The sequence below is a fragment of the Daktulosphaira vitifoliae genome, unplaced genomic scaffold, assembly GCF_025091365.1.
Source record: "Daktulosphaira vitifoliae isolate Bord-2020 unplaced genomic scaffold, ASM2509136v1 Scaffold_2, whole genome shotgun sequence".
Classification (NCBI taxonomy): Eukaryota; Metazoa; Arthropoda; class Insecta; order Hemiptera; family Phylloxeridae; genus Daktulosphaira; species Daktulosphaira vitifoliae.
The window spans coordinates 33,013,168-33,038,046 of NW_026099573.1; the positions used below are offsets into that span (position 1 = coordinate 33,013,168).

The window sequence follows — 24,879 nt, forward strand, 5'->3', positions numbered from 1 at the left end:
ATATTTTTCTGTATCGTTCTACTCAAAAGGTGTATGTAGTCAATGAATATCACCATTGACTATTTTATTGCGTATTTAAATTATTTAAATTCCTTTTAATATTCATTTGCGTATTATCGATTCCCTTACATAATAAATAACCTTTCATTTAATCTTTTAATATATGCTGATAACCCACCTTAAACCCTTCTTAAAAAATGTTAAATTTGAAATATATAATAATGTAATATATGAAAATTAAAAAAACTTAAGTGATTGACAATAAATAAATATTGTAAATCAATGTTCAATTTTATATCAAAACCTAAGTGAATTTTATCATTATGATCGCCATAAAATTAGAATATTTGTAACTATACATTTATTATTCTTGATTAAATTAACTTTAATTGTGATTTTAAGGCCACTTATCTTATTAAAAAAATGTGGTATTTTTTAATTCATTTAATCGAATTTTTTTGATATAAATGACAATAACCTTATTTACTTAACTACGACGAATTCATACATATAAATGTATTTATTGTCTGTTATTTTTAATATTCATGTTAAGGTTCTGACATTTCAATAAATTAATATAGTGAAGGTCATTTTCTAAATTCAGAACCTCCATAACTCTACCTCCATTATTACTGATAATATTAATTTTTTATAGTGGGGATTACAGTTTACCATCGGTATAGATTTCAAATCAGAAAATACGTTATAATAATTTTAAACACTAGGTAACCCAACCCCTCCTTTTTCGTTGGTTACGTAGAATTATAGTGATCTGATATTTCCAAAGGATAATCCGTTACAAATTTTGATAATTTAACTATAAATTTCGGTAATATAAAATTCATATAACGTAAAATATGTAAAATGTTTTTCTTTTGATTTTTCAATAATTCGTCAGTCTCAGAAGTGGTAAGTTATTTTATTTTTATTTTGTCAATTTTTTTCTGATTAAATCAGATATTATAAATATTGTTTCCATTATCTGTTGTTTGCAATTAATGAAGAATTTTAAATATACCCTATATTTCTTCTCTCAAAAATTTTTCCAGAATATTGCAATAAAGAAAATATTTAAGTGCAACCATTCTTCAATTTTTATTATAATGTTTAAAATGTAGTTCATAATTTTTCTTTAAATAAACAGTATTATCATCTGAAAATTAAGATGTAGGCTAATATGATAATCATTCATGAAAATAATATTTATTATTTAATAAGTAGTCTTGAAATAAATATTTTTCGTATCAATTTTTAGGTTAACATGAACCCTGCAGACACATCTGATGCTTTGGATTTAACAAAAGAAAATATTAGACCGCTAAGACAAGGTCGAAAACCAATTCAATTAGAAACAGCTTTACAAGCACAATGTAGTACTGAAGTACAACAAAAATTGAATAAAGAAAAAGAGTAAGTTGAAATAATTTTTTTATTACTGAATGAATTTTCATTTTATTTTTAGCTTCGATGCGAAGCTGAGAAGGTACTGGTTTTACTAAGATGTGTTTATTTTTTTTATTTTTTGTGTCTGTTACCACTTTTTCTCAGCTCTCACCGAACCAATTTCTTTTAATGATACGTCAAAAGATCACAAATTGTATCTAGTCGAAGACATTACCCTCAAAAATTGAAAAAAATACCCTCTTTCCCCGTAAATGGGGGAAACCTCCAAAAAAATTACAAATTTAAAAATCGCTAATTTTCGAAATTTTTTCACTTTTTTTTCTTAAAACTTCCATAACTTTTTGAAAAATAAACAAATCAACATAATTTTTTTTTATACTAAAATCTTAGATATTTACCTTTCATTTGATATCATTTTTTTCATAAATTTAACCCTTAACCTGCCTACAAGGGGGGATTTAAAATGTCAACTTTTTCAAAAAAAATTAACTTTTTCAACTTAACTTTTGAAAATGTTCCGGAAGGTCTGACACTTTTATATATATCTTAAATTAAAGCTAATGTAATATTCTTTATTATGCAAAAAAAAAATTTCGGACTTTATTTTATCTTCACGGTGAAAATGGCTACCGAATGCTATTTTTGTGTGAAAATTTTCGATTTTGTATTTTACATTTTTAACTTTATTATGCTATAACTTTTTGAAAAATGTATGGATCAGTACAATTTTTTTATGAGGAGTAGTATTCATATACATCTTTCATTTGACATACTGTTTTTTTAAATCCGACCAGTTCCCTATATACGAGGGGGGTTCAAATCTAAAAAATGCATGTAGAAAGTAGAACTTTTTCAACTTAAATTTTGAAAGTGTTCCGGAAAGTCTGACACTTTTATATATATCTTAAATTAAAGCTAATGTAATATACTTTATTATGCAAAAAAAAAATTTCGGACTTTATTTTATCTTCATGGTGAAAACAGACATCAATGTTTATAAAAAAAAATACGATTTTTGTAAAAAAATTCATTTTTATATTTTTAACTTTATAATGCTATAACTTTTTGAAAGATGTATGGATCAATATTATTTTTTTATGAGAAATAATATTTTTTAATCCCTTTTTCATTCTACATACTTTATCTTAATTAGGATATTAATAAAAAAATAGCAGATCATGTAGCTTTAGGAATAATCCACCAATTTTTTAAAATTAAACAGTATCTAAAGATTTGCATTAAAGCGTTTTTTTTTTTATAGTGATTTTAATCACTGTCAGATATCATTATACTTGATCCATCTATACCACGTCACCACTGTGCCGCGACCCCCCTGTGCTGGGTTTTTTTTAATTTATAATCACCATTATTTTTATTAAGATGTTGTATATTGTATATGCTGCCCTTAATTTTGTTTATAGTAAATGGTTCATAACATTTTTTTTTTATGTTGTGATTCACTTAATAACTTCAACATAGATAGTTTTATTTAAATGATAAAAATTAATAATAAATTAATCATTTAATTTAAAATGTTTGTAAAATTGGAAATTTATGTATATATATATATATATATATATATATATATGTTTAATTTAGTATAATAGTAAACTAATGTTAGTTTTAAGTATATGTTTAAAATATACTTTTTCATTGAGTATTAAATATCCCCTCATAATATTTTCTAACAGTTATTTGAGATCTCATTAATATTTTTGAATTCCTATTATGCAATTTTAATTAAAGTTTATACAGCTCTAGCTACAGAACATAATATGTTCTTCTTCTTCTTAACAGCTTAACGGACCATGTAGGTCCATCGCTGCCCCCACTATTTCACTCCATCGGTCCCTATCATTCGCATCCTCTATTTTTACGTTTTCATGGAATATTTTTAAATTTTTTTCTACTACATCCTTCCACCTTGTTCGAGGTCTTCCTAAAGATTAGAGATGTTAAGTTCGTGAACGAATAGTTCATTTGAACTATTCACTTAGATGAACTATTCTGAACTGTTTCAGTACCTGTAACTTAACAGTTCACAGTTCGAAAAAAATTGGTAGCAATGTATAAATGAAATAGTTCGCGAACTTCTTTAAAAATTTTCTGTGGTTCGTTGTTCGAAATCTTGTAAATGGTTAATAGCTGTTAACAATTAGATAACAAATAAATTATATTGTTAAAATGTTACACGGTTTTTAACAGTTTAACAATAAAATAAATTCATACAATGTACAAATATTAGATCAGATTTCTGATTTAACTTAGGACTACTGGTCAATATTTCCACCTTGAATTAGGTGATAATGATAACATGAGCCTTGAGGGTATTGATAATAATTTTTTCTTAGTTTATGATGTTCAGGTTAAGGTTAGTTTATAACTTAATTGCCCTATGTAGTGTGAACTACTACTGAAGTGTGTACTGCTGTACTAATAGTGATAAAATGAATAGTTCATTGCCAAACAATATCAGCATGATCAACAAAATTAGTGAACTTAAGAATAGTTCATTTGAACTATTCACTTGATTGAACTATGAACTAATGAACTATTCACAGAAATGAACTAAACTTTCCATCTCTACTAAAGATCTTTTCCCCACAATTCTTCCTTCTGTAACTCGTTTTATAGTTTTTGCCTCTGCCCACCACACATGACCAGCCCATTCTATCCGTTTACTTCTGCTATACGATTGTACATTTGGTTTTTCATATAAATTTTGCAAGTCAATATTATGTCTTCTTTCGTACATTCCCATTTCTATATTATACACTGGGCCAAATATTTTGCTGAGCACTTTTCTTTCTGTTGTACTTAATTTAGAGTAGCCCACGTCTCACATCCATATGTCAATACTGGTCTCAAGTAGCTTGTGTATAACGTTACCTTCAATTCTCTCGATAATAACTTCAATTTGAATAGTTTCAATAAACTGTAATAACATCTGTTCGTGCTAGCTACTCGTTCTTTTATTTCCTCTAATACGTTATTTTTGTTGTTTAAATTTATCTCTAAATATTTAAACGCCTCTACTTTTTCAAAAACATAAGAATCCACTTGTAAACTTAAATAATTTCTGTCATTTCATGATACACACATATATTTTGTTTTTCCCTGGTTAACTTCTAGACCCATGATTTTGCCTGCTTCCAAAAGTTTTTTTTCGTTTCTAGAATTCCCCAGGACAACCATATCATCCACATAGGCAAGAATGGTTTCTATTTCGCCTACTTCCATTTTCGAGTTTCGTTAGCTGCTTTCACTACTCATTCAAGAGCAATGTTGAACAGCATCGGTGACAATGCGTCCTCTTGTCAAAGGCTGGATTTTACTTCGAATTTTTCAGACAATTCATGCTGATATCTCACCTTAAAATTTGTTTTACTATTACACATCTTAACCAAATCTATATATTTCTGAAGGATTCCAAAACATCTTAAGACCTTCCATAACTCTTTTCTATTAATGGAATCATAGGCTTGTTTAAAGTCTATGAACATCAGGTGAAGATCCTTATTATATTCATAGTGCTTCTCCGCTAGTTGTCTGATGGTATGTATATGATCGACAGTCGACCTTCCCTTTCTATACCCACACTAGTATTCCCCCACAAAATCTGCATATGGACTTATTCGTTTCAGTAATAGTGTTGTAAATACTTTATATCCTGTGTCTAATAGTAATATACCCCTATAGTTTGACACTAACATTGGATCTCCCTTCTTAAAAATAGGGCATAATATTGCCGTATTCCACTCCTCTGGCATAGTTTCACTTTTCCATACTTCACTAATAATTCCATGCAAGGTGTTTATTAAGGCTATTCTACCTTTTTTTAGTAGTTCTGCTGGTATTTTGTTTTCACTCAGTGATTCGTTATTCCTAAGTGTTTCTATTATCCTTGTTACTTCTTCCTGTTTAGGCTCTCTAATATCAGGTTCTACAGTGTGGTACGTCATGTCTTCGTTTGCGCTACCTTGACCTTGTCTGTTTCATAGTGTTTCAAAATATTTTTTAAACAACTCTACTATTTCTCTTTTATCCGTGACTAGTTCTCCTTTCTCATTTTGTAGCATTTTTACTTGCGGTTTGAAACCTTCTTTAATTTGATTGCTGTTTTTAAAGAATTTTTTGGAATTTTTTCTGTTTTCTTCTATTTCTTCTATTTCTGTTATTTTTGTCTTCATATCAATTCTTTTTTCTCTTAATATTTTTTGGACTCCTTTTCTCCAGTTTTCATGTATGATTTTATTTTTCTTCAGATAGAGTTTGTAACATTTTCTTTCTAAGTTCAATTCTTTTCATTACTGCTTCTCGACACTTATTATTAAACTATCGTTTCCTTCTCGTTTTGGTGCATTTCCAATAACCACTGCGGCGCATTCTGTTATGATTTGTTTTGTCCGGCTCGATTGGTCTTTTATATCCTCTATCGAATTCTTCCCATTGTTTTTTTCTAACTCCTTCTGTATTAGTTTTTCATACCGTTTTGCTATTTCTTGGTCTTTTAATTTTTCAACATTAAATTTACTCTGAAATGAGCTAATATCAAATAGTGGTCGGTATCCGCATCTGCACCTCTGTTACTTCTCACATTATTTATAAAACTCATATGTTTTTTACTAATCATAACATGATCTATTTGGTTTTTAGTTAATCCATTTGGAGATACTTATGTGTGCTTGTGTATATTCTTATGAATTATGGGGAAAATAAGTACTACTGATCACTAACTCTTTTGACATTGCCATGTTAATTAATTGTGTTCCATTGTCGTTACTATATTCATGAAAACTGTGTTTACATATCGTTGGTATATACATAATCTCCTGGCCAATTTTAGCGTTAAAATCCCCTAAGAATATTTTAATACTGTGTCTAGACAATCTGTCATAAACTTCTTCCAGTTCCTCATAAAATTTGTCTTCCTTTTCTTCAGTTGAGCCATAAACAGATATTACTGCTATTTTTAAATATTTCCCCTTTAAGAGTATACAGCATATTCTGTCATTTACTGGTTCAAAGACTTTAACATGTGGTGTTAAGCATTCATGTACTATGATGCCCACACCTTTTTCCCGTACCCCATTATATGCTCCACTGTAGAATAAGGTCATATTTTCTTTAGTTTATATTACTTTATCAGGCCATCTAATTTCTTGTAGGGCTAATAATTTGTGGGTTATATCTTACAACACACAATTATTTAAATGGCGGTAGACTTTTATTAAACAAAATTATAACACTAAAATAGACGTATAAACACTAAAAGAAAATATATGTATATACAGTAAGGAAAAATAAAATAATCGAAGTAAACATAATACACGATGACAACAGCGGCGGGGTGTAGCGGTCGTGTAGCGTATCGCGGACTAGACAGTCTGAACTGAACTAACTGAACTGACTGATTCTTCCGATATATATATAGCTCCGATAAGGCTCTCGCTAATTCTAGAATATTCTATACCCGCGTAGGTTATCTTATGGCGTTATCGAAGTTTCTCGAAGGTTTTTGATAACGAGAACATTCGAGAATATTCGTTGCGTATGTTTTGGTCGCTACATCACTCCCCTACCAGTGACGGAGTCAAGCGGAGCCTACTTGAAGACGGTCTGGAAAATGGACTCTTCTTCCGGAACGTGTCCTTTGATCCTCCCTGGGAATGGTAATGGGTGTATGTGTCTGGATCTTTTTCGGAATATTTTCCTTAGAGTATTCATCTGCCATGATGTATGCTGGTTTAAGTCTATCTATAGTAACTGTAACTTTCTTCTTATTAATATCAATAACAAAAGTTTTTTCGTTCCTACTTATGACTCGATAGGGACCATCATAGGGCATTTGAATTCCGTTTTTGGGCCCATCATGTCGAATGAATACGTACTCTGTGGTTGCTAGATCCTTGAAAACGAAATTTTTCTTCTCGCCATGTCGTGTACCATTGACTGGTCGGATCTGCTGAATGTGATGTCGAAGGTCTTTGATAAACTCAGCTGCGTCGTCGCACTTGGCGGTATTATTATTTGACGTGAGGAATTCACCAGGGAGTCTAAGTGGCTCTCCATAGACTAATTCTGCCGAGGTGGATTTAAGATCGTCACGCCAAGCTGCTCGGATACCCAATAAGACTGTCGGAAGAGTTTCTGTCCATCGATTATTCTGATGACATTTAATAGCGGCTTTAAGCTGCCGATGGGATCGTTCCACCATGCCATTTGCTGAAGGATGATAGGCCGTAGTTCTAAGATGGTTCGTACCAGTCAGGTAATTAAGTTGCTTGAAAAGGCATGACTCGAATTGTCTTCCTTGATCTGTTGTGATACGAAGAGGGGTACCAAATCTTGCAATCCAATGTGTATAGAAGGCTCGTGCTACAGTTTCCGCTTCTTGATTTTCCAATGGAACTACTTCAGGCCATCGAGTAAATCTATCGATGCACGTGAGGCAGTAACGAAATCCTTCGGAATAAGGCATAATTATTAAATCTAAATGAACATGCTCAAATCTTCGAGACGGTAGAGAAAATGACCCAAGGGGTGCTGTGACATGTCGCGTGATTTTGGCTCGTTGACATTCGACACATGCCCGTGCCCAATGTCTGCAATCTGCGTCAATTCCTGGCCACACAAACCGCTGTTTTACAAGCTTCACTGTGGCTTTAACTCCTGGATGTGCAAGGCGATGTATGGTATTGAAAACTGTTCGTCGAAAAGGCTTTGTAACAAAAGGTCTGGCGATTGAAGTTGATGTGTCGCAGAACACTAAGACATTCGTGCCTGGTAATTCCACTTGCTTAAGTCGCAATCCGGTGTTTTCTTGTGCATACTTTTTCAATTCGTCGTCTCCCTGTTGTGACATTGCTAAAGCAGTGTAGTCTAACGTGTCTGATAATGCGTCCACGCGTGATAGGGTATCAGCCACGATATTCTGTTTACCAGGAACGTACCTAATATCCGTGGTGAATTGTGAAATAAAGTCCAAGTGTCTGAATTGTCGTGGTGTGCACTTATCCGATTTCTGTTGAAATGCGAAAGTGATAGGTTTGTGATCGGTGTATATAACAAACTCGCGTCCTTCCACCATATGCCGAAAATGTTTGACAGCGAGATAGATCGCAAGAAGTTCTCGATCGTAAGCTCCGTATTTTGTCTCAGTCGCCGTGAGTTTCTTGGAAAAGAAGGCGAGGGGTTGCCACTCGTCATTGATGAACTGTTGGAGAGTTGCGCCAACCGCTGTGTTTGAAGCGTCGCTTACAATAGCCAGTCGAGCGTTGTCACATGGGTGCGCGAGAAGCGTGGCTGTGGCGAGTTCCTCCTTGCATTTCTCGAACGCTGAAATTGCTTCTGGTGTCCAATTAATAGGTGCTTTACCTTTTAGATTAGGTACTAAGAGATCACTTAGTGGTGATTGTGCATCTGAAGCTCTAGGTATAAAACGACGATAGAAGTTTAACATACCTAAGAACTGTCGTAGACCCTTAGCTGACGTTGGCCTCTTGTAGCTCAATATGTCAGCGACTCTATCAGGTAGAGGACGTGTTCCTTCTTTAGAAATCATGTAGCCCAAAAACTTTACTTCTGGTTGTCCAAAAACGCATTTTTTAGGATTGAGAACCAGAGAGTATTCGCGTAGTCGCTCAAAAATGATCTGTAAATGTTTGATGTGTTCTTCTTCAGAAACAGATGCCACGAGTATGTCGTCAATGTAACTGAAACAAAAATCAAGTCCACGGAGTACTTCGTCAATAAATCGTTGGAACGATTGTGCTGCGTTTCGAAGTCCAAAAGACATAAAGAGGAATTCGTAAAGTCCAAATGGTGTCACAATTGCAGTTTTAGGGACGTCTTCTTCAGCTACAGGGATTTGATTATACGCTCGAACCAAGTCGATAGTTGAAAAAATCGTTTTACCGTGGAGAAAGTGCGCGAAGTCCTGTATATGACGAACAGGGTACCGATCTGGGATAGTCCGGGCATTTAGAGCGCGGTAATCCCCACAAGGACGCCATGCATCTGTTTTGTTCTTTGGTACTAGATGTAATGGTGATGACCAAGGTCCTTGGGATGGTCGGATAATGCCTAGTTGGATCATAGCTTCAAACTCTTTTTTTGCTGCCTTAAGCTTATCAGGTGCTAAGCGTCGTGGTTTACAAGATACCGGGGGTCCTTGTGTCGTCGGGATAAAGTGTTTAGTGCTGTGTTTGATATCCTTCAGGGTCCCAAACGGTCGAGTGATCTCTGGAAATTCCCGTAGTAAACCGTCGTATTTCGTCTCTCCCACGACGACCTTAATAGATGGTATTGAGCACTTGACGGCGTGACCACGAGTGGTGAGTTGTGTAAGTCCGTCTAATAGACATTGATTGCGCACGTCTACCAAAAGATTGTAAAAACTTAAAAAGTCAACACCAATGATGGGCTTGGATACTTCCGCAATCACAAATCTCCAAGTGAAATCTCGACGAAGTCCGAAGTTTAGGCTGAGCGTGATAGTGCCGTAGGTGTTTATAGGCGTGCCATTGGCGGCTGATAGGACGTAATCGGTTTTTACGCGGTGGCCTGGAACAGCACTACGTGGATAAACACACAAGTCGGCGCCCGTATCGATGAGAAATTGAGTTTGGGAAGTTCGGTCTGTGATGAAAAGACGGCGTGGAAACTGACCGGGCTCACTGGCCGTCATCAGTGATGACCCGTCCCGTTTCCCGATTTATAGTTACAAGGTTCCTTGCATTTTTTCGATTGGGATCCATAACGCCAATGATACCAGCATATTCCGTCTGCGCCATGATGAGTGCGGCTTCGAGATCGTGACCTTGGACGGTAAGTATTTGGTCTTGAGTCCGGAGTACGCGAGGGGCGAGTATTTAACGCAGCCACTTCACTTCTCAACGCTGCAATCTCCTGATTAATATTTAGACTAAGTTGAGAAATCTTAAGATTCAACATGGCTTCAAAAGTGTCACTTCTCGACATTTCTGCTATTTGTGGTAGTAAAGGACCCGATGCGTCTGCGATGTTGTCCGCATGGACAGCGAGATCTTCAAGCTTACTATCTTTCACTATTGCCAACGCTACCTGTATACTTTTCGGTAAACGGCCCATCCAAAGTGTCTTCAATAACGTTTCCGGAACAGAAGAGTCGGCCAGACTTTGGAGATGGCGTAAAAATTGTGATGGTTTACGGTCTCCAATCTCAACGCGTTCTAAAAGTTGGCGTGTTTTCTCCTCTTGGGAGGCACTAAGACGTCTTATCAACTCTTGTTTAATTTTGGCGTACTTACTGTCTGAGGGCGGCGTCATAATTATGTCCTTGACTTCCACTGCGTATTTTGGCGGTAATGCTCCAACTACATACCCGAATTTTGTACTGTCAACAGTGACTCCCGCGCTGGCGAAACTTCCTTCGACCATAGCAAACCAAAGTTCGGGATCTGACGAAATGAAATCCGGTATCTTGACGGCTACTCGAGCAATTGTTTCGTCTGTCTGCGCCATCACGTCGAGGTCACCAATTTGTGGGTTATATCTTACAACACACAATTATTTAAATGGCGGTAGACTTTTATTAAACAAAATTATAACACTAAAATAGACGTATAAACACTAAAAGAAAATATATGTATATACAGTAAGGAAAAATAAAATAATCGAAGTAAACATAATACACGATGACAACAGCGGCGGGGTGTAGCGGTCGTGTAGCGTATCGCGGACTAGACAGTCTGAACTGAACTAACTGAACTGACTGATTCTTCCGATATATATATAGCTCCGATAAGGCTCTCGCTAATTCTAGAATATTCTATACCCGCGTAGGTTATCTTATGGCGTTATCGAAGTTTCTCGAAGGTTTTTGATAACGAGAACATTCGAGAATATTCGTTGCGTATGTTTTGGTCGCTACAAATTGAATTTTATATGATTTAACTGTATCTAAGACATATTTTAATGCACCTGGTGTGTTCAAAGTCCTAACGTTCCATGATCCAAATTTCATTCCGTTTTCTAGTTCCAGTTGTTTATCCATTTTATTTGTCCAGATCCGAGGCTTGTTTTTTGGTGGTTTCTTAACCAAGAGATTTTTTCCACTGAATTGGGGGGTTATCCCCATCCAGAACCCCCAAATTGGAGGACCAAATCACACTGGCCACTTAAGGTCAGAGTGATGGCTATTGCAGTATCCAAAGAGTAATGGGCGATGGAAGCGCCACTTTCCCTATGCCTAATATATTCTATAACCAGAATTATATGAGTTGTAAGCATATTATGGTTAAATATTATTTTTTTAAAAAAATAATAAAATAAATTCATTTAAATTAATTTGTTGTAGTACATTTTTTATTATTCTATTCTATTGATCGTAAATATGAAATTTGTTATTTATTATTTTGGGGTATTATTCATGTCTGAAGTTTCATAATAAATATTTTATTAAGTTATAATAAAAGTTCTGTAGAAATATTAAAATATCTCTTAATACATTTTTTTTACTTTATCCTTACATTATTACTATTGTTATAGTAGAGAGGGTTATTTAATTTTTGTTGTTGAGATAATTCTGATCTATCTCATTTATGAGTAGTGGATAGATTCAAATACTCCCGCTTCTATGATTTCATGTTCATGAGAAAGATTCTTAGCCCTCGTAGAAATGTCATTGCCTATTTCTTATTTATAAGCACCAGAACATAAACTTTAAATAAAAGAAAACTTATTTTATCAAATACATTTGTCAAGACTTATTGTACTGGTGAATTATATTACTTAATTAAAAACACCGGCTTAATGTATGTAGTGATATATATTATATAAAGAATAAAGCTAAATAAAGACCTATCTTCTATGCGCAAATGGCTACCGTATTCAAAAATATGCTATTTTTGTATTAAAATTCTGTGTTTTGTATTTTATTTTATTTTAAAATATCTTATTAGGGGAATACACTGACTTTCATGAATATTATACAATTTAATTGACATAGAATAAAGTTCATAAGATATAAGAAATTAAACTTATTAAAATTTTTTACTTGTTTTAAGCCGAAAAAGTAATTTTTAAATTTGAGTTAGCTTAAATAGCTAATTTTATCAAGTGACGGAGGCAACAAACCATTGCCGAATCGGTAACACTTGTGTCTGTCACGCTTAGGGTATGAGGTTCAAATCTGTCTGTGGCAATTAATATTTTGCATTTTTTTTTGAGTTAGAATAAAATTTTCAAATAATTTAATATTTATCTCATTTCGATTCAATAACTTCAATAAATATAAAGGATCCTATCACTATAGTCTCCCCTCGTAAGAAGAAATTTAAATTCATGTTAATATTATTTTACTATGTAATTCTTTTTGTGGCTACGATTTATTTTGCCAACCCTCACTAGACCTACTTTTTTCAACGATACGTCAAATGATTACAAATAGTATTTAGTTTAAGTTATTACTCTTAAAAATCGAAAAAATATTCCTTATTCAAATAAAAAGTAGCTTAACCAGTTTTTCCATACAAACAATTAAAATCATTAATTTATAATATTCTTATTTATTGTCAAATTAGATTTGATATGATAAAAGTATTCAATTACAAGAGTAAATAATTTTACTTTGTAATTTATTAATTTTTTAACTCTATTTGTGTGTGCTACTACCAGTCTATAATATTCCGAATTTTTTTGTAACATGTTGCTATATAAAATTTATATAGATATATATATATGATTTAATCATAAATTTAAAAAAAAAATGATTTTTAGTTTCATCTGAATTTAATGATAAATTTTTACAATCATAATCAAATTTTATAATATGCTCAATTGAGTAAATCTTTTAAACAATTCTTTTTTATTGGTTTTTTTAGATATATAATCATTAAAATTAATTAAATTCTGAATATTTCCATTGTAGAATCCTTTTAAACACCAAAAGTTAATTAGAAATGATTATTATGATTTTTATTTATGTGAACTATTATGATAAAAATGTAAAAAAAAATCGAATTTCTTTGATAAATGTACTGTAAATAGTAATTATAAAATTTCCTGATTGCATATTAATCTTAAAAATTTCATTTTATTCTATTTAATAATGTCAATTTCAAATTTGCAAGTTGAGCTAAAAGTTATGGTAATAAATTCATTTTTTTTTTTTATTAAAACTTGATTTAATAGTTGATGTTGCTTTTGTAATTATCCATCAATTTCTTAGAATTAAACACTGTAGGCAGATTTGCATCGAAACGTTTTTTATGATAGTGATTTTAATCGCTGTCAGATTAAATCTATACTGGACCCAACTATGCAACGTCCCCACTATGCTGTGACCCCACTGGGCTGGGTTTTTTTTATTTTAAGATACCTTACTTGGGAAGTACAATGATTTTCATTAAACTGATATAAATTTAATTGACATAGAATATAAAGTTATTGCTTCTTTAAAGTCGAGAAAAATCACTGATATTTTGAATTAGCTTAAATTGTATTTTTATCTACACACAAATGTGATGTTCAGATGCCACTTTGGTAATACTTATGTCTTTTACTTATACTTGTCCCGATTATGCCACGGTCATACTGAGCTACCGTTTTTTGAGTTAATATAAAACTACCTAATTGTAAATACTTTTTATTAACATAATTTTTTTGTTATAAATTAATATATAATTTTTATAGAAATTCCAATATTTTATGGAACAATAAAAAAAATTGGAGTATTATTTAACATTACTAAAATTGAACTTTTATGCAATAATATAGAAATTTGTAATTTTTACTAAAATATGCAAAAAAAATATATATATATATATATATATATATAGAATCTACACATAACACCAACTTTGTTGGTCCAACATAGTTTGTGTTAAATGGACCCTAGTTATAATATGTTTTTTATTGAAATAATAGTTAATTTTTAAGTTACCAATAATAATTCATGTTTTTTTTTTTTTAGAAAATATGAGCATGATATAAGAACCTATGAAGGTGATGATCCTTTAGCTCCTCGTTTTGAGTATATAAAATGGCTAGAACAAATGTACTTAAAACATGGGCCAGAAAGCAATCTCTTACCTCTCATAGAAGAGACAGTACAAAAATTTAAAAATGATCAAAAGTACAAACAAGATCCTCGATTTGTTCAAATTCTTATTAAATTTGTTAGTATAATAGCACATGCCATATTTATATTATTTTCTATGTAATATAAAATTAATGTTAATAGATTGAAGATCAGCCTAATGCTGTTGAATTATATCAAACTGTATACAATCAAGGATTAGGAACTATGTGTGCACTTTTTTACCGTGCTTGGGCAGACTTGCTAGATAGATACAATGATATTAAGCGTGTGGACCAGATTTTTTTACTTGGACTTCAATCTAGAGCTGAACCCAGAGAAGAACTCGAACAAGCTCATGTGTAAGAATAATAATAGTTTATGGACGGATAGTGAAAAGGTAGTGGTCAAGTCAATTTTGTCATTTCTTGATTATTTATAAATTTGATTAGGAATTTTTCACTACATTTTTCCATTTATTTCCATACAAAATTATTTCAATATTAGGTAAAATAAAAAATGGTAATTTTTGACTTGACCATTTTTTTACAAAATCCGTTCATATATAGTATCAAGTATACTTAAGTATTGCTAGAATTAATAAAGGTTGACTTATGTTTTTAATATTGAGAGGCTGCAGTTAAAAGTAAAACAATTTTATTATTTGTAACAGAACTTAATGCAGATATAGGTTTAAATAATAAAAAATTGTTAAAGATAGTTTTTAGTATGGATAATAGATGATAAATATTTTTTAAAACTTGATATTTTTGCAAATTTTTATTATAAGTTTCAAAATAATAAGTTGATATGGGGTCAATCCATGCCAAATCATCCAGAAGTGGTTGCACGACCACCTCATATTTTTCTGAAATTTTCAGGGTTTATTCATTATGCTATAATTAGAATAAATCAATTTTTTTTTTTTATGGCTATTTCAATGTAAAAAAAGTTAAAAATAGCTAGATCGTTAAAAAACACACAGATTATTCAATTTCAACTCAATCGAATTAAAATTTTAGATTTGACCCTATTATAACTTAAAGTTTACATTAAAAAAAAAAAAAAATTATATGAAATTCTAAACTTTAATGACTTTCAAAAAATGGTGCTTTTTTTGTGAAAATTGCCGTTTTTGAGCTCACTTAAAACCATTAAGAAGTTATTATTTTATTGTGATTTTTACATGTGGTATTGTATAGTGTATAATCTATGTTTTAACTAAATTTCAAATATTTAAAACAATTATCTTGGGATTTAGAGGCCTATAAGTTAGAAATTTTATAAAAATATGTGCAATATCTCTGTTGGGTAACCTAATTTCCAAAAAAAATTTTTTAGTTTTGTAGATATACGAGGTGTGATCAAAAAATACTCGGATTTTTTAAATAAAACTTTATTAACTCAATATTATTCTATATAAACATTATCACCTTCAAAATAATCTCCCTAGGAAGCAATGCATCGCTTCCATCTTCTTTTCCACTTTTGAACACATTCCTAGTAGGCACTAATTGGTATGTCCTTTAGATCGATTTCCGTATTTTGTTTTATATCATTAATTGTTTGAAAACGACGTCCTTTGAGCGTAGATTTTAACTTCGGAAACAAAAAAAGTCACATGGTGCCAGGTCGGGTGTGTATGGTGGTTGTGGAACTACTGTAGTCTGATTTTTCGCTAAGAACTGACGAATGAGCAATGAGCTGTGAGCCGGGGCGTTATTGTGATGCAACATCCAAGAACCACTTTTCCAATTTTCTGGCCTTTTTTTTCTAACATTTTCTCGTAATCTTTTCATGACTTCTAAATAAAAAAACTGATTTACTGTTTGTCCTTGAGGCACCCATTCACGATGAACTATACCACGAAAATCAAAAAAAGTGATTAACATGGCTTTCACATTTGATCTCACCTGCTTTGCTTTTTTGGTCTAGGGGAATTTGCTGACTTCCACTGTGACGATTGATGCTTGGTTTCAACATCATACCCGTAAATCCAAGTTTCATCACCACTTACAATATTTTTTAAAAAGTCTAAGTCAGTTTCTGCTCTTTCAAGAAATTCTTGAGAGATGGTCTTTCGGTTTTGTTTTTGTTCATTGGTTAAGAGACGAGGAACAAATTTGGCTGCGATTCGGCTCATGCCCAATTCTTTGGTTAATATTTCTTGGCAAGAACCATAAGATATTCCAACGTCTTCTGCAACTTCTCTGATAGTTAATCGATGATTATTTCGAATAATTTCACGAACACGAGCAACAATTTCATTTGTTTTACTGGTCGATGGTATACCAGATCGTTCGTTATCCTTAGTGGATGACCTACCTTCCTTAAACCGTTTAAACCACTCAAAACATGTTGCCCGAGACAGAACATCATCTCCAAAAGCTTGCTTCAAAAGTTTAAAAGTTTCACTTGAACTTTTCCCTAATTTAAAACAAAATTTTACACACACACATTATTCTTCTATTGTTTCCATTTCAAAAATCGACGTATGACTGAAACATGTTTTCGTAAAAATGCCATAAAATAAAAATAAATATTGTTATCGATTTCAAACCAATGCTCAAATTCTCGTTAGAAGTTACTTTATCGAATTAAATTATCGTGATTTCGTTATCTTAATTGATATAAATATTATTAACACAGTCCGGGTATTTTTTGATCACACCTCGTATATTTGTTTTATACACCATAAAAATTTGAAGTTTTAGAAAAATGTGTAACATGTAAAATTTAGCATTAGAAAATCAGTAAAAATCAAATAATTTAATGATAGTTTTTTGTTGTTTTCAAACCACATTTTTGTAATTTTTTTTTATATCATTGTATATGTAATATATTATAATTCAATAAAATTATTAGACACGTTATAAATATTCAATTCATTATTTTAGTTCGAAAATAAAAAATAAATAAATAAAATTATTATGATAATATTGTAAAATATTTATAATCATGGTTTTTTTAGTAGTTAGAATATTTAATCAATTAATAACAATACCATAAGAAGTCTTAAGATATCATTAATTGACATTTATGAAGACACAATATTATAAGTTATAATAGGGTCAAATCTAAAATTTTAATTCGATTGAGTTGAAATTGAATAATCTGTGTGTTTTTTAACGATCTAGCTATTTTTAACTTTTTTTACATTGAAATAGCCATAAAAATGGGACGATCATAAAAAAAAAAAAATTGATTTATTCTAATTATAGCATAATGAATAAACCCTGAAAATTTCAGAAAAATATGAGGTGGTCGTGCAACCACTTCTGGATGATTTGGCATGGATTGACCCCATATCAACTTATTATTTTGAAACTTATAATAAAAATTTGCAANTGATTATACTTTAACTCATAAGTTTTCATGAGTTAAATTTATTAATTGTAGGATAATTAAAATTTTACTCTTAAATGTATTCCGTCTCATATTAATTTTATCTCAAATTTTTAACTTAAACTAATAATTTGTTTGATGCACAAAAATAATAAGTTTGGTCATGTCTTTCATATTTTCAAGAAAGAAATTTAAAGTTTAATAACAGTAATTTGTCTTATGATGTAAATAAAATTCACTATCAACTTATGCATAAAATATTGAATGTGGATTTATATATCTGTATATATCATATACGTTTTTTCATTATCTAAAATAAAACATTTTTCTCATGGAGTATTTTGTCTTTTTAATATTGAGATTTTGTCCCTCAGCAAGTCGTTTATGTATTCTCTAAAAATAAAAAAAGTAATTAATTAAAATTATTAGTAGAATTGTATTTTTCTTTATGTTTTGTAGTCAATTTCAATTAAGTGTAGCTAGACGTATGATAAATGGTGAGTTACGCGATGATGATGAAAAGGGAAATGAACCAAGTAAAAGACAAGCTTTTAGTGTATTAAAAAAATCTGAAACTCATAGTGGTACAAGGCGTGGTATGGGTGGAGTATTAGGAACGGTACCTCAAAACAACAATGTTAATGGAATGGCTTCTTCACTGAAAGTTTTTGAAGTAATTTTTTTATCAATAAAGTATATATCTAATATTAAAATGTTTTTTCCCTCATATATAAAATGACCAAAAAGTTTTTCAATTGTTTGAAAAATCGGTCGACTTGAAAAGAAATGACAACATGAGTTTTTTAATTTTTCTTGTGTACTAGTTATTATAATTTCAAATTAATGTTTAGCAGTTAATTTAATTATATGCATAACTTTCTGTTAAGGATAATGATGAAAATGCATTACTCGGTTTTGACAACAATAATTGTGATCTTGCATCAAAAGGATTAAACAAAGAAAATACAGTTAAACCAGGACCCTGGACAAAGCCTAAAATTAGATCAAAGAGTATACCAAAACCTGTATCATCTGTAAATTTTGAGGGTAATTACATTTGTAAATTACTAGACAAATTAAATCAATTATAGAATTACTAGATCACTTTCATTTTTTCTACTTTTTTGTAAATAATATTATTTAATATGTTTTTAGTTCATCAGGATATTAATACTGAAAGTGTGACAAAATTAAATGGTATTACAGTTCCAAATGCTTTACGGAGTATTAAGAACCATACTCATCTTTCATGTCCTGTTGCCATTTTTGAACCTCCAGATCCTACAAAACGACCTATGTATTGTAAAGATAAAGTAAGCTTCAATTATAATATATAATAAAAATTTAACCTATTAATATATTTTGTGTGTGTGAATATTGTACAAAAAGGTAATTCATTAAATTAATACCCATAACTCTTAAAGTGAATATAGGTATCAATATATTATATTAAAATTTAATTGAATTTTAAAAAACATGACTGTTAGGTAAATACCACATTTAAATTTAACATTTAAAGTAAAAAATATATAATTTACTAAAGCTTTCATAAATTGGAATATTTTTAAAGTTGTCCCATTGTTATAATTTTTTTTTAATCTTTTGAAATCTGCAATTGGTTTGAACAGTTAAAAACTGATGACAAAGCCAGTTAAAACTAAAAAAATAAGTTAAACATTTTTAAAGCTTTAGTTGTTAAACTTTTGTTTATAACAAAATGATCCATTTTTCATTTAAATTATTCATATTTTTACTATTTTTTATTTTTTATTTCATTATTTCAATTTCAAATGAGTAAAAGTTTTATTGATAATTACTTTTCTTGTTAGGTGTATGCAGCTGGTAGAGATATTCAAATTGAAGAAATAAGGTATGAATACTATCTTAAGATGGAAAAAGAAAAAAGTAAGTCATTAGTATTTCAATATGAAATAAGTATATGCATATTTTGTTTAAAAAACAATTACAATAATAATTTTTTATATTTGAAACAATATGATATTACTATGATGTAGTTTGTAACTATATTAACATTGAAGTACACAAATATGTTTAGGTTTTCAGATTTTATACAACAAAATTAAAAATAAGACTAAGGAAAAATTAATAAATGTATGTAATTTTCCTTTTTAAACGATATAATAAAACTGTTGTAACATTTTACATATTTCATTAGTATATACATATTTGGGTAAATTCCATGTTATTATCTTATCTTAAATTTATACTTAACATATTTGTGTGATAAATTGTGAGCATATATTGTTACTTATAAATTAAGAAATAAATAAAAATATATTTTATGTCTATTAATTTAGATTTGCTTAAAGGAAGTATTCCCCAAAATATAGCTAAACAACCTCCTAAAGTTGTTATTAAAGAACCAGTAAAAAAAGTTGTATCACCTAATAATGATTTACGAGTTCCTGAATTTAAAGTAAAAAAAGAATCTTACGATATTTTAATTATACAACTAATAATTACAACTATTTAGGCACCCCATCATCTACAAATGGAACCTGATCCTTTAAGTCAATCAGTTACTGTTAATACTAGAGTAGCACTTGATCTTGTTCAACAAATGTGGAATAGTCCTTGTGAAGGTAATTTTTTTTATTAATTTAAAGTTAGTTTCCTAAAAAACTTTTTAATCCAAGTTAAATATATTTAATTCTAATCATTTAACTCTCAAAAAATTACTCAATGTTATTAACTTTGTAGTACAGTAACTATTGTACAATTTTTATTTATTAATTATTAAATTTTGTTTGTATTAGATAAAATAATAAATCCGCCACTTTCTATATCAAATAATAGAAACCCTGTTGCATTTGCTGGATTTGGAGAAGATAAAAATTGTGCTCATTCAAATAATCCTTCAAATTTTATGGTGTTTCAAGATGATGGAATATCTACTAAAAAAAATGAAAATATAAATGTTTATACAGATAATAATTTAATCAATCAAAAAAGAGTTCCTGACAGTATTGATGTTTATGTAGATGAAGATGAAAACATTTTCCTAAAGAAATGCTCCATAACTGATGAAACCTCTTCTAAAAACCAAACTACAAAATTAAAAATTCATGTTGATGATAATAAAATATCATCAAAAACTTGTGAAATTTCTGTGTATGTAGATGAAAATGAAGTAAAAAATAATTTAAGAGAGAAGCAGTCAAAAAATATTAAAAGTATACCATTTGCTGTTTATGAAGAGGAAGAACCAGCCAAAAAAATCAATGAAAATAAATCACCTTTTAAAGAAGTTCAAGTAGTAAGTTTGATCTAGAAATCATAATTTTATTCATACTTAACAAATTTTTATTTATTTATTTTAGACTGATGATGATCTGACTTGTTCAACTAAAGCATTTAATTTTGTTTTATCAAGCTCTACCCCATTAGCTCTTGGTGGAAGCAAAACTAAAAAAGTTAATGGAAATGTATTAAAACCACTAAAGTAACTTTTAAAATATTTTAATTATTTTTCATTTGAAAACTTATTTACATTAAAATTATTTTAGAATTTCTGAAGAAACTGAAGCAACAGAGACTGAAACACACCCAGTGGGAAAAAATCTTAGTATGATTCTAGAAGCTTCTAAAGAACGCAATAGCAGTAATTCATCTGGAATATCTTCACTTACCTCTACTATAAAACTTGCTCAACCTTCTAAAATAGAATTTAGTAATTCAAAATTACTTAATATTACTGTACAATAATTATTATATTAAGATTTACATTTTTCTTATAAATTAATTCTGTATAAAATGTTAACAGTATCTATTTTAAAATGATTTTCGTCTAATTAAGAAATTTTTTGTTTTAGATGAAAACATTAATCCTTTTGATGATGAATTAATTAACAAATTACTTAAGGAAGTTGTTGGGTTTCCCGAAGAACGGCATTTAAATGGATATTTAGAGTATGATACTGATGTACCAAATATGCGATCTGAATTTAAATTAGGTAAAATTTATAATTTCTGAATTTAAAATAATATATAATAATTATATTAATTAATAAAAGTGTTTATGTATAATGTATACTACATTTTTATTTTGTTGATAGGTTCTACTAAAATGTCATTCCTTAATGAACTTGGCAAAGGTTCATATGCACGAGTAGTTAAGGCACGACCAGACTGTGAGGGAGCTGCAGAAAGAGCTTTAAAATTGCAAAAACCTGCTTGTGCATGGGAGTGGTATATTGGCAAAGAAATTCAATATCGTTTAAAAGAAACTGATAAAGTAATTAAAGTTATTTATAAAGTGATTTCTTTTGTCATAACCTACTCAATTACTCGCAAAATAAAATTAATTTTGAATTTTTTTTTTTTTTTTGTTAATTTTAGTTACATATTGTTTTCAAATTATTAACTAAAAGGATATTGAATTTAATATATTTATATTCCAATATTCTATATTATATTTTAACTATGTAATACTTTTTAATTTTATCTGTTATGCTTTATAAAGATGTAAAATTTTTTTTAAGTAAGAACATATTGTTTGAATTTATGAAATGTTTGAGGTTTTTTTTTCAAATGGCATTTGAATTTTGAATATAACTTCATCTGTTTATTATAACACTTTAAAGATTTGGATTATGATGAATAAGCTTAGTATAGTATCTTATAAGGCACAATGTTGTGAATTATCATTTATAAATACACCGAAAAAATAAATAATTTCAAAATAATTTTTACTCTACGAGTAATTAAGTGGGTATGACAAAAAAATAAATCTGTATATCAGTTATTTTATACTATTTTCAAATTTTAATTACAATAAGAAAATTGGTTAATTTTTTTAGATAACTTATTTTGTAAACATGGACAATGTTTATTTATTTAACAATGGATCTATTATATCTATGGAATATGCAACCCACGGAACATTATTATCTGTAATTTTAACTTATAAGCAAGCCATGGTGAGAAAAGTTCATTAGAATATTAATTATATATTACTTAAACAAATTAATTTTTTATCACCATAACTTTTTAATGCTTTAATTATTGTCAATATTAACATTTTATCTTTTATAATTTTTAGAATAGATCAATTCCAGTCACTGTTGCTGCTCTTTTTGCATCTCAAATCACATCTGCTATTAAATACCTACATCAATGTCAAATCATACATGGAGACTTAAAACCAGACAATGTCGTTGTTAAATCACTGTAAGTATATTTTAAACTGTTTTTATTAAAGAGATAATTAATTATTTTCTCATAATCTGATAACTGCGTACAGGCCAAATTCAGCTATGCGTCCATGTATTCAACTCATTGATTTTGGACGTAGTATTGATATGACATTATTACCACCAGGAACTACCTTTACTTATTCTGTTAAAACTGCAGAGTTTATTTGCCATGAAATGAGGGAAAAATTACCTTGGACCTATCAGGTTATTAGAAAAATATATATTATTTAAATTTAAAGTTAATTGATTTTAATGTTTATGTCATTATGTATTAGACTGATTACTATGGATTAGCTGCTATTATTTACATGCTTCTTATGGCAGATTACATGAAAACTACTAAAATTCGTAAAACATGGGTTCTTATGAAGCCTTTACCAAGGTAATTATTTAATTTAAATTTGTTACTGTTTATTTAATAAATTTTCTTTTCTTTTAATAATGGTATTTTGAAAATGATTATATATTATGATTTTTATAAATGAACCACTTATTTGAGAAATATTAAACTACTAGAAAACAGTATATAACTTTTTAATTAAGCTACCATTGGTGTGTTTTGTTTAAACTGTAATGACAGTTGTGATTTATAAATGTACAAATTAGTACAGTAAACTTATATCAAATCTCTATCAGATACTGGATACGTGTATATTTTTATGTACACATATTCTTCCAGAATTTTTTTAATACATTTAGAAACATTGAGACTTATTGAACTTTTAAAAAATATCCAAATGTTTTTTAAATAAATTATCTGCCTATACAAAACGTATTGCACTTGAAAACTTTCAAGATTTTGTGACTTGAAAAAATTGTTTCTGAAATAAATGGTTCAAATATTAGTTAGAGCATACTAATAATATAATTAAAGAATGTTCTATACAAATAAAGATATAAATATACTTGATTGCAAACGTTATACAATTAAATCATATTTAGATGATTAATTTTTTCATATAATTTACAGATATATGGATAAGGATCTTTGGGGTGATATGTTGACAACTTTATTAAATGTAGAGTCTTGCAATAAACAACCAAACTTAGATAAAATAATAGACAAATTGAATAAGTATCTATCAATTCAACAAAAAGTTATGTTAAATCATCAATTTGCTAGTTTGAGAAATACTCTTCAAAATCATTAATTAGTCTATCCAATAAGTTCAATATTAAATATAACTAAAGTTTTTATACTTTTCTAAATTTTCTTAACTTAAGATCTTTTTATTTAATATTTTTATATTTCATAATATTGTTAACATTTTAATATGTGATCTTGTCTTGTAGACATAAACTATGATATTTTGAGTTTTTCTTACTATTATTTAATTATTTAATGAATTACTAGATTATTTATTTTTATAAAAGGAGAGTTATTACGACTTGAATTTCTCCATTAAACTAATTCATTTATATTGAGCATTCTGTCTAATATTTAAGTTGAAGTATTTATTTTAAGACCTTGAATGTTTTTCCAAAATCAAAAGCACAATTTTGTGTTAACACAGAATATTTATTTGTATGTATGTGAAATGTTTATGTACGTGCTTGAAAAATTTTAACCTTTTTAATAGCATAATATTTTTATAAAAATATTATTGGTTTTTATCAATAATGATAAAATAAGTGTTTTTATGAATTTTTTTTTTTATATATACACGTGAACTTAAGATGTTTTTGAAAATAAAAAATACTCCCATCTTTAAATTAATACATATTAATAAAACTATTGTTCATTTTTAATGAATACGCTCTCTAATTTTGTTCTACATATAAAAAATAAAAATAAAAATTTGAGTGTGAAAATTTATTTTTTTTTCGTAATAAAATTTAAATTTATAACAACTA

At 29.2% G+C, this 24,879-nt stretch overlaps 1 protein-coding gene across 1 annotated transcript; it reads left to right on the forward strand.

Moving 5' to 3' along the window:
* Positions 1-714: 714 nt before the first annotated feature.
* Positions 715-24,879, forward strand: LOC126899540 (mitotic checkpoint serine/threonine-protein kinase BUB1-like). Its single transcript, XM_050674540.1, has 20 exons — positions 715-909; positions 1,256-1,410; positions 14,360-14,564; positions 14,630-14,826; positions 18,269-18,482; positions 18,697-18,856; positions 18,965-19,122; positions 19,639-19,714; positions 20,128-20,246; positions 20,304-20,412; positions 20,587-21,086; positions 21,151-21,272; positions 21,337-21,500; positions 21,643-21,783; positions 21,886-22,064; positions 22,630-22,749; positions 22,872-22,999; positions 23,073-23,229; positions 23,301-23,407; positions 23,996-24,879. The coding sequence occupies exons 2-20, from the start codon at positions 1,262-1,264 to the stop codon at positions 24,174-24,176; spliced, it is 3,186 nt and encodes a 1,061-aa protein (XP_050530497.1). The 5' UTR covers positions 715-909; positions 1,256-1,261; the 3' UTR covers positions 24,177-24,879.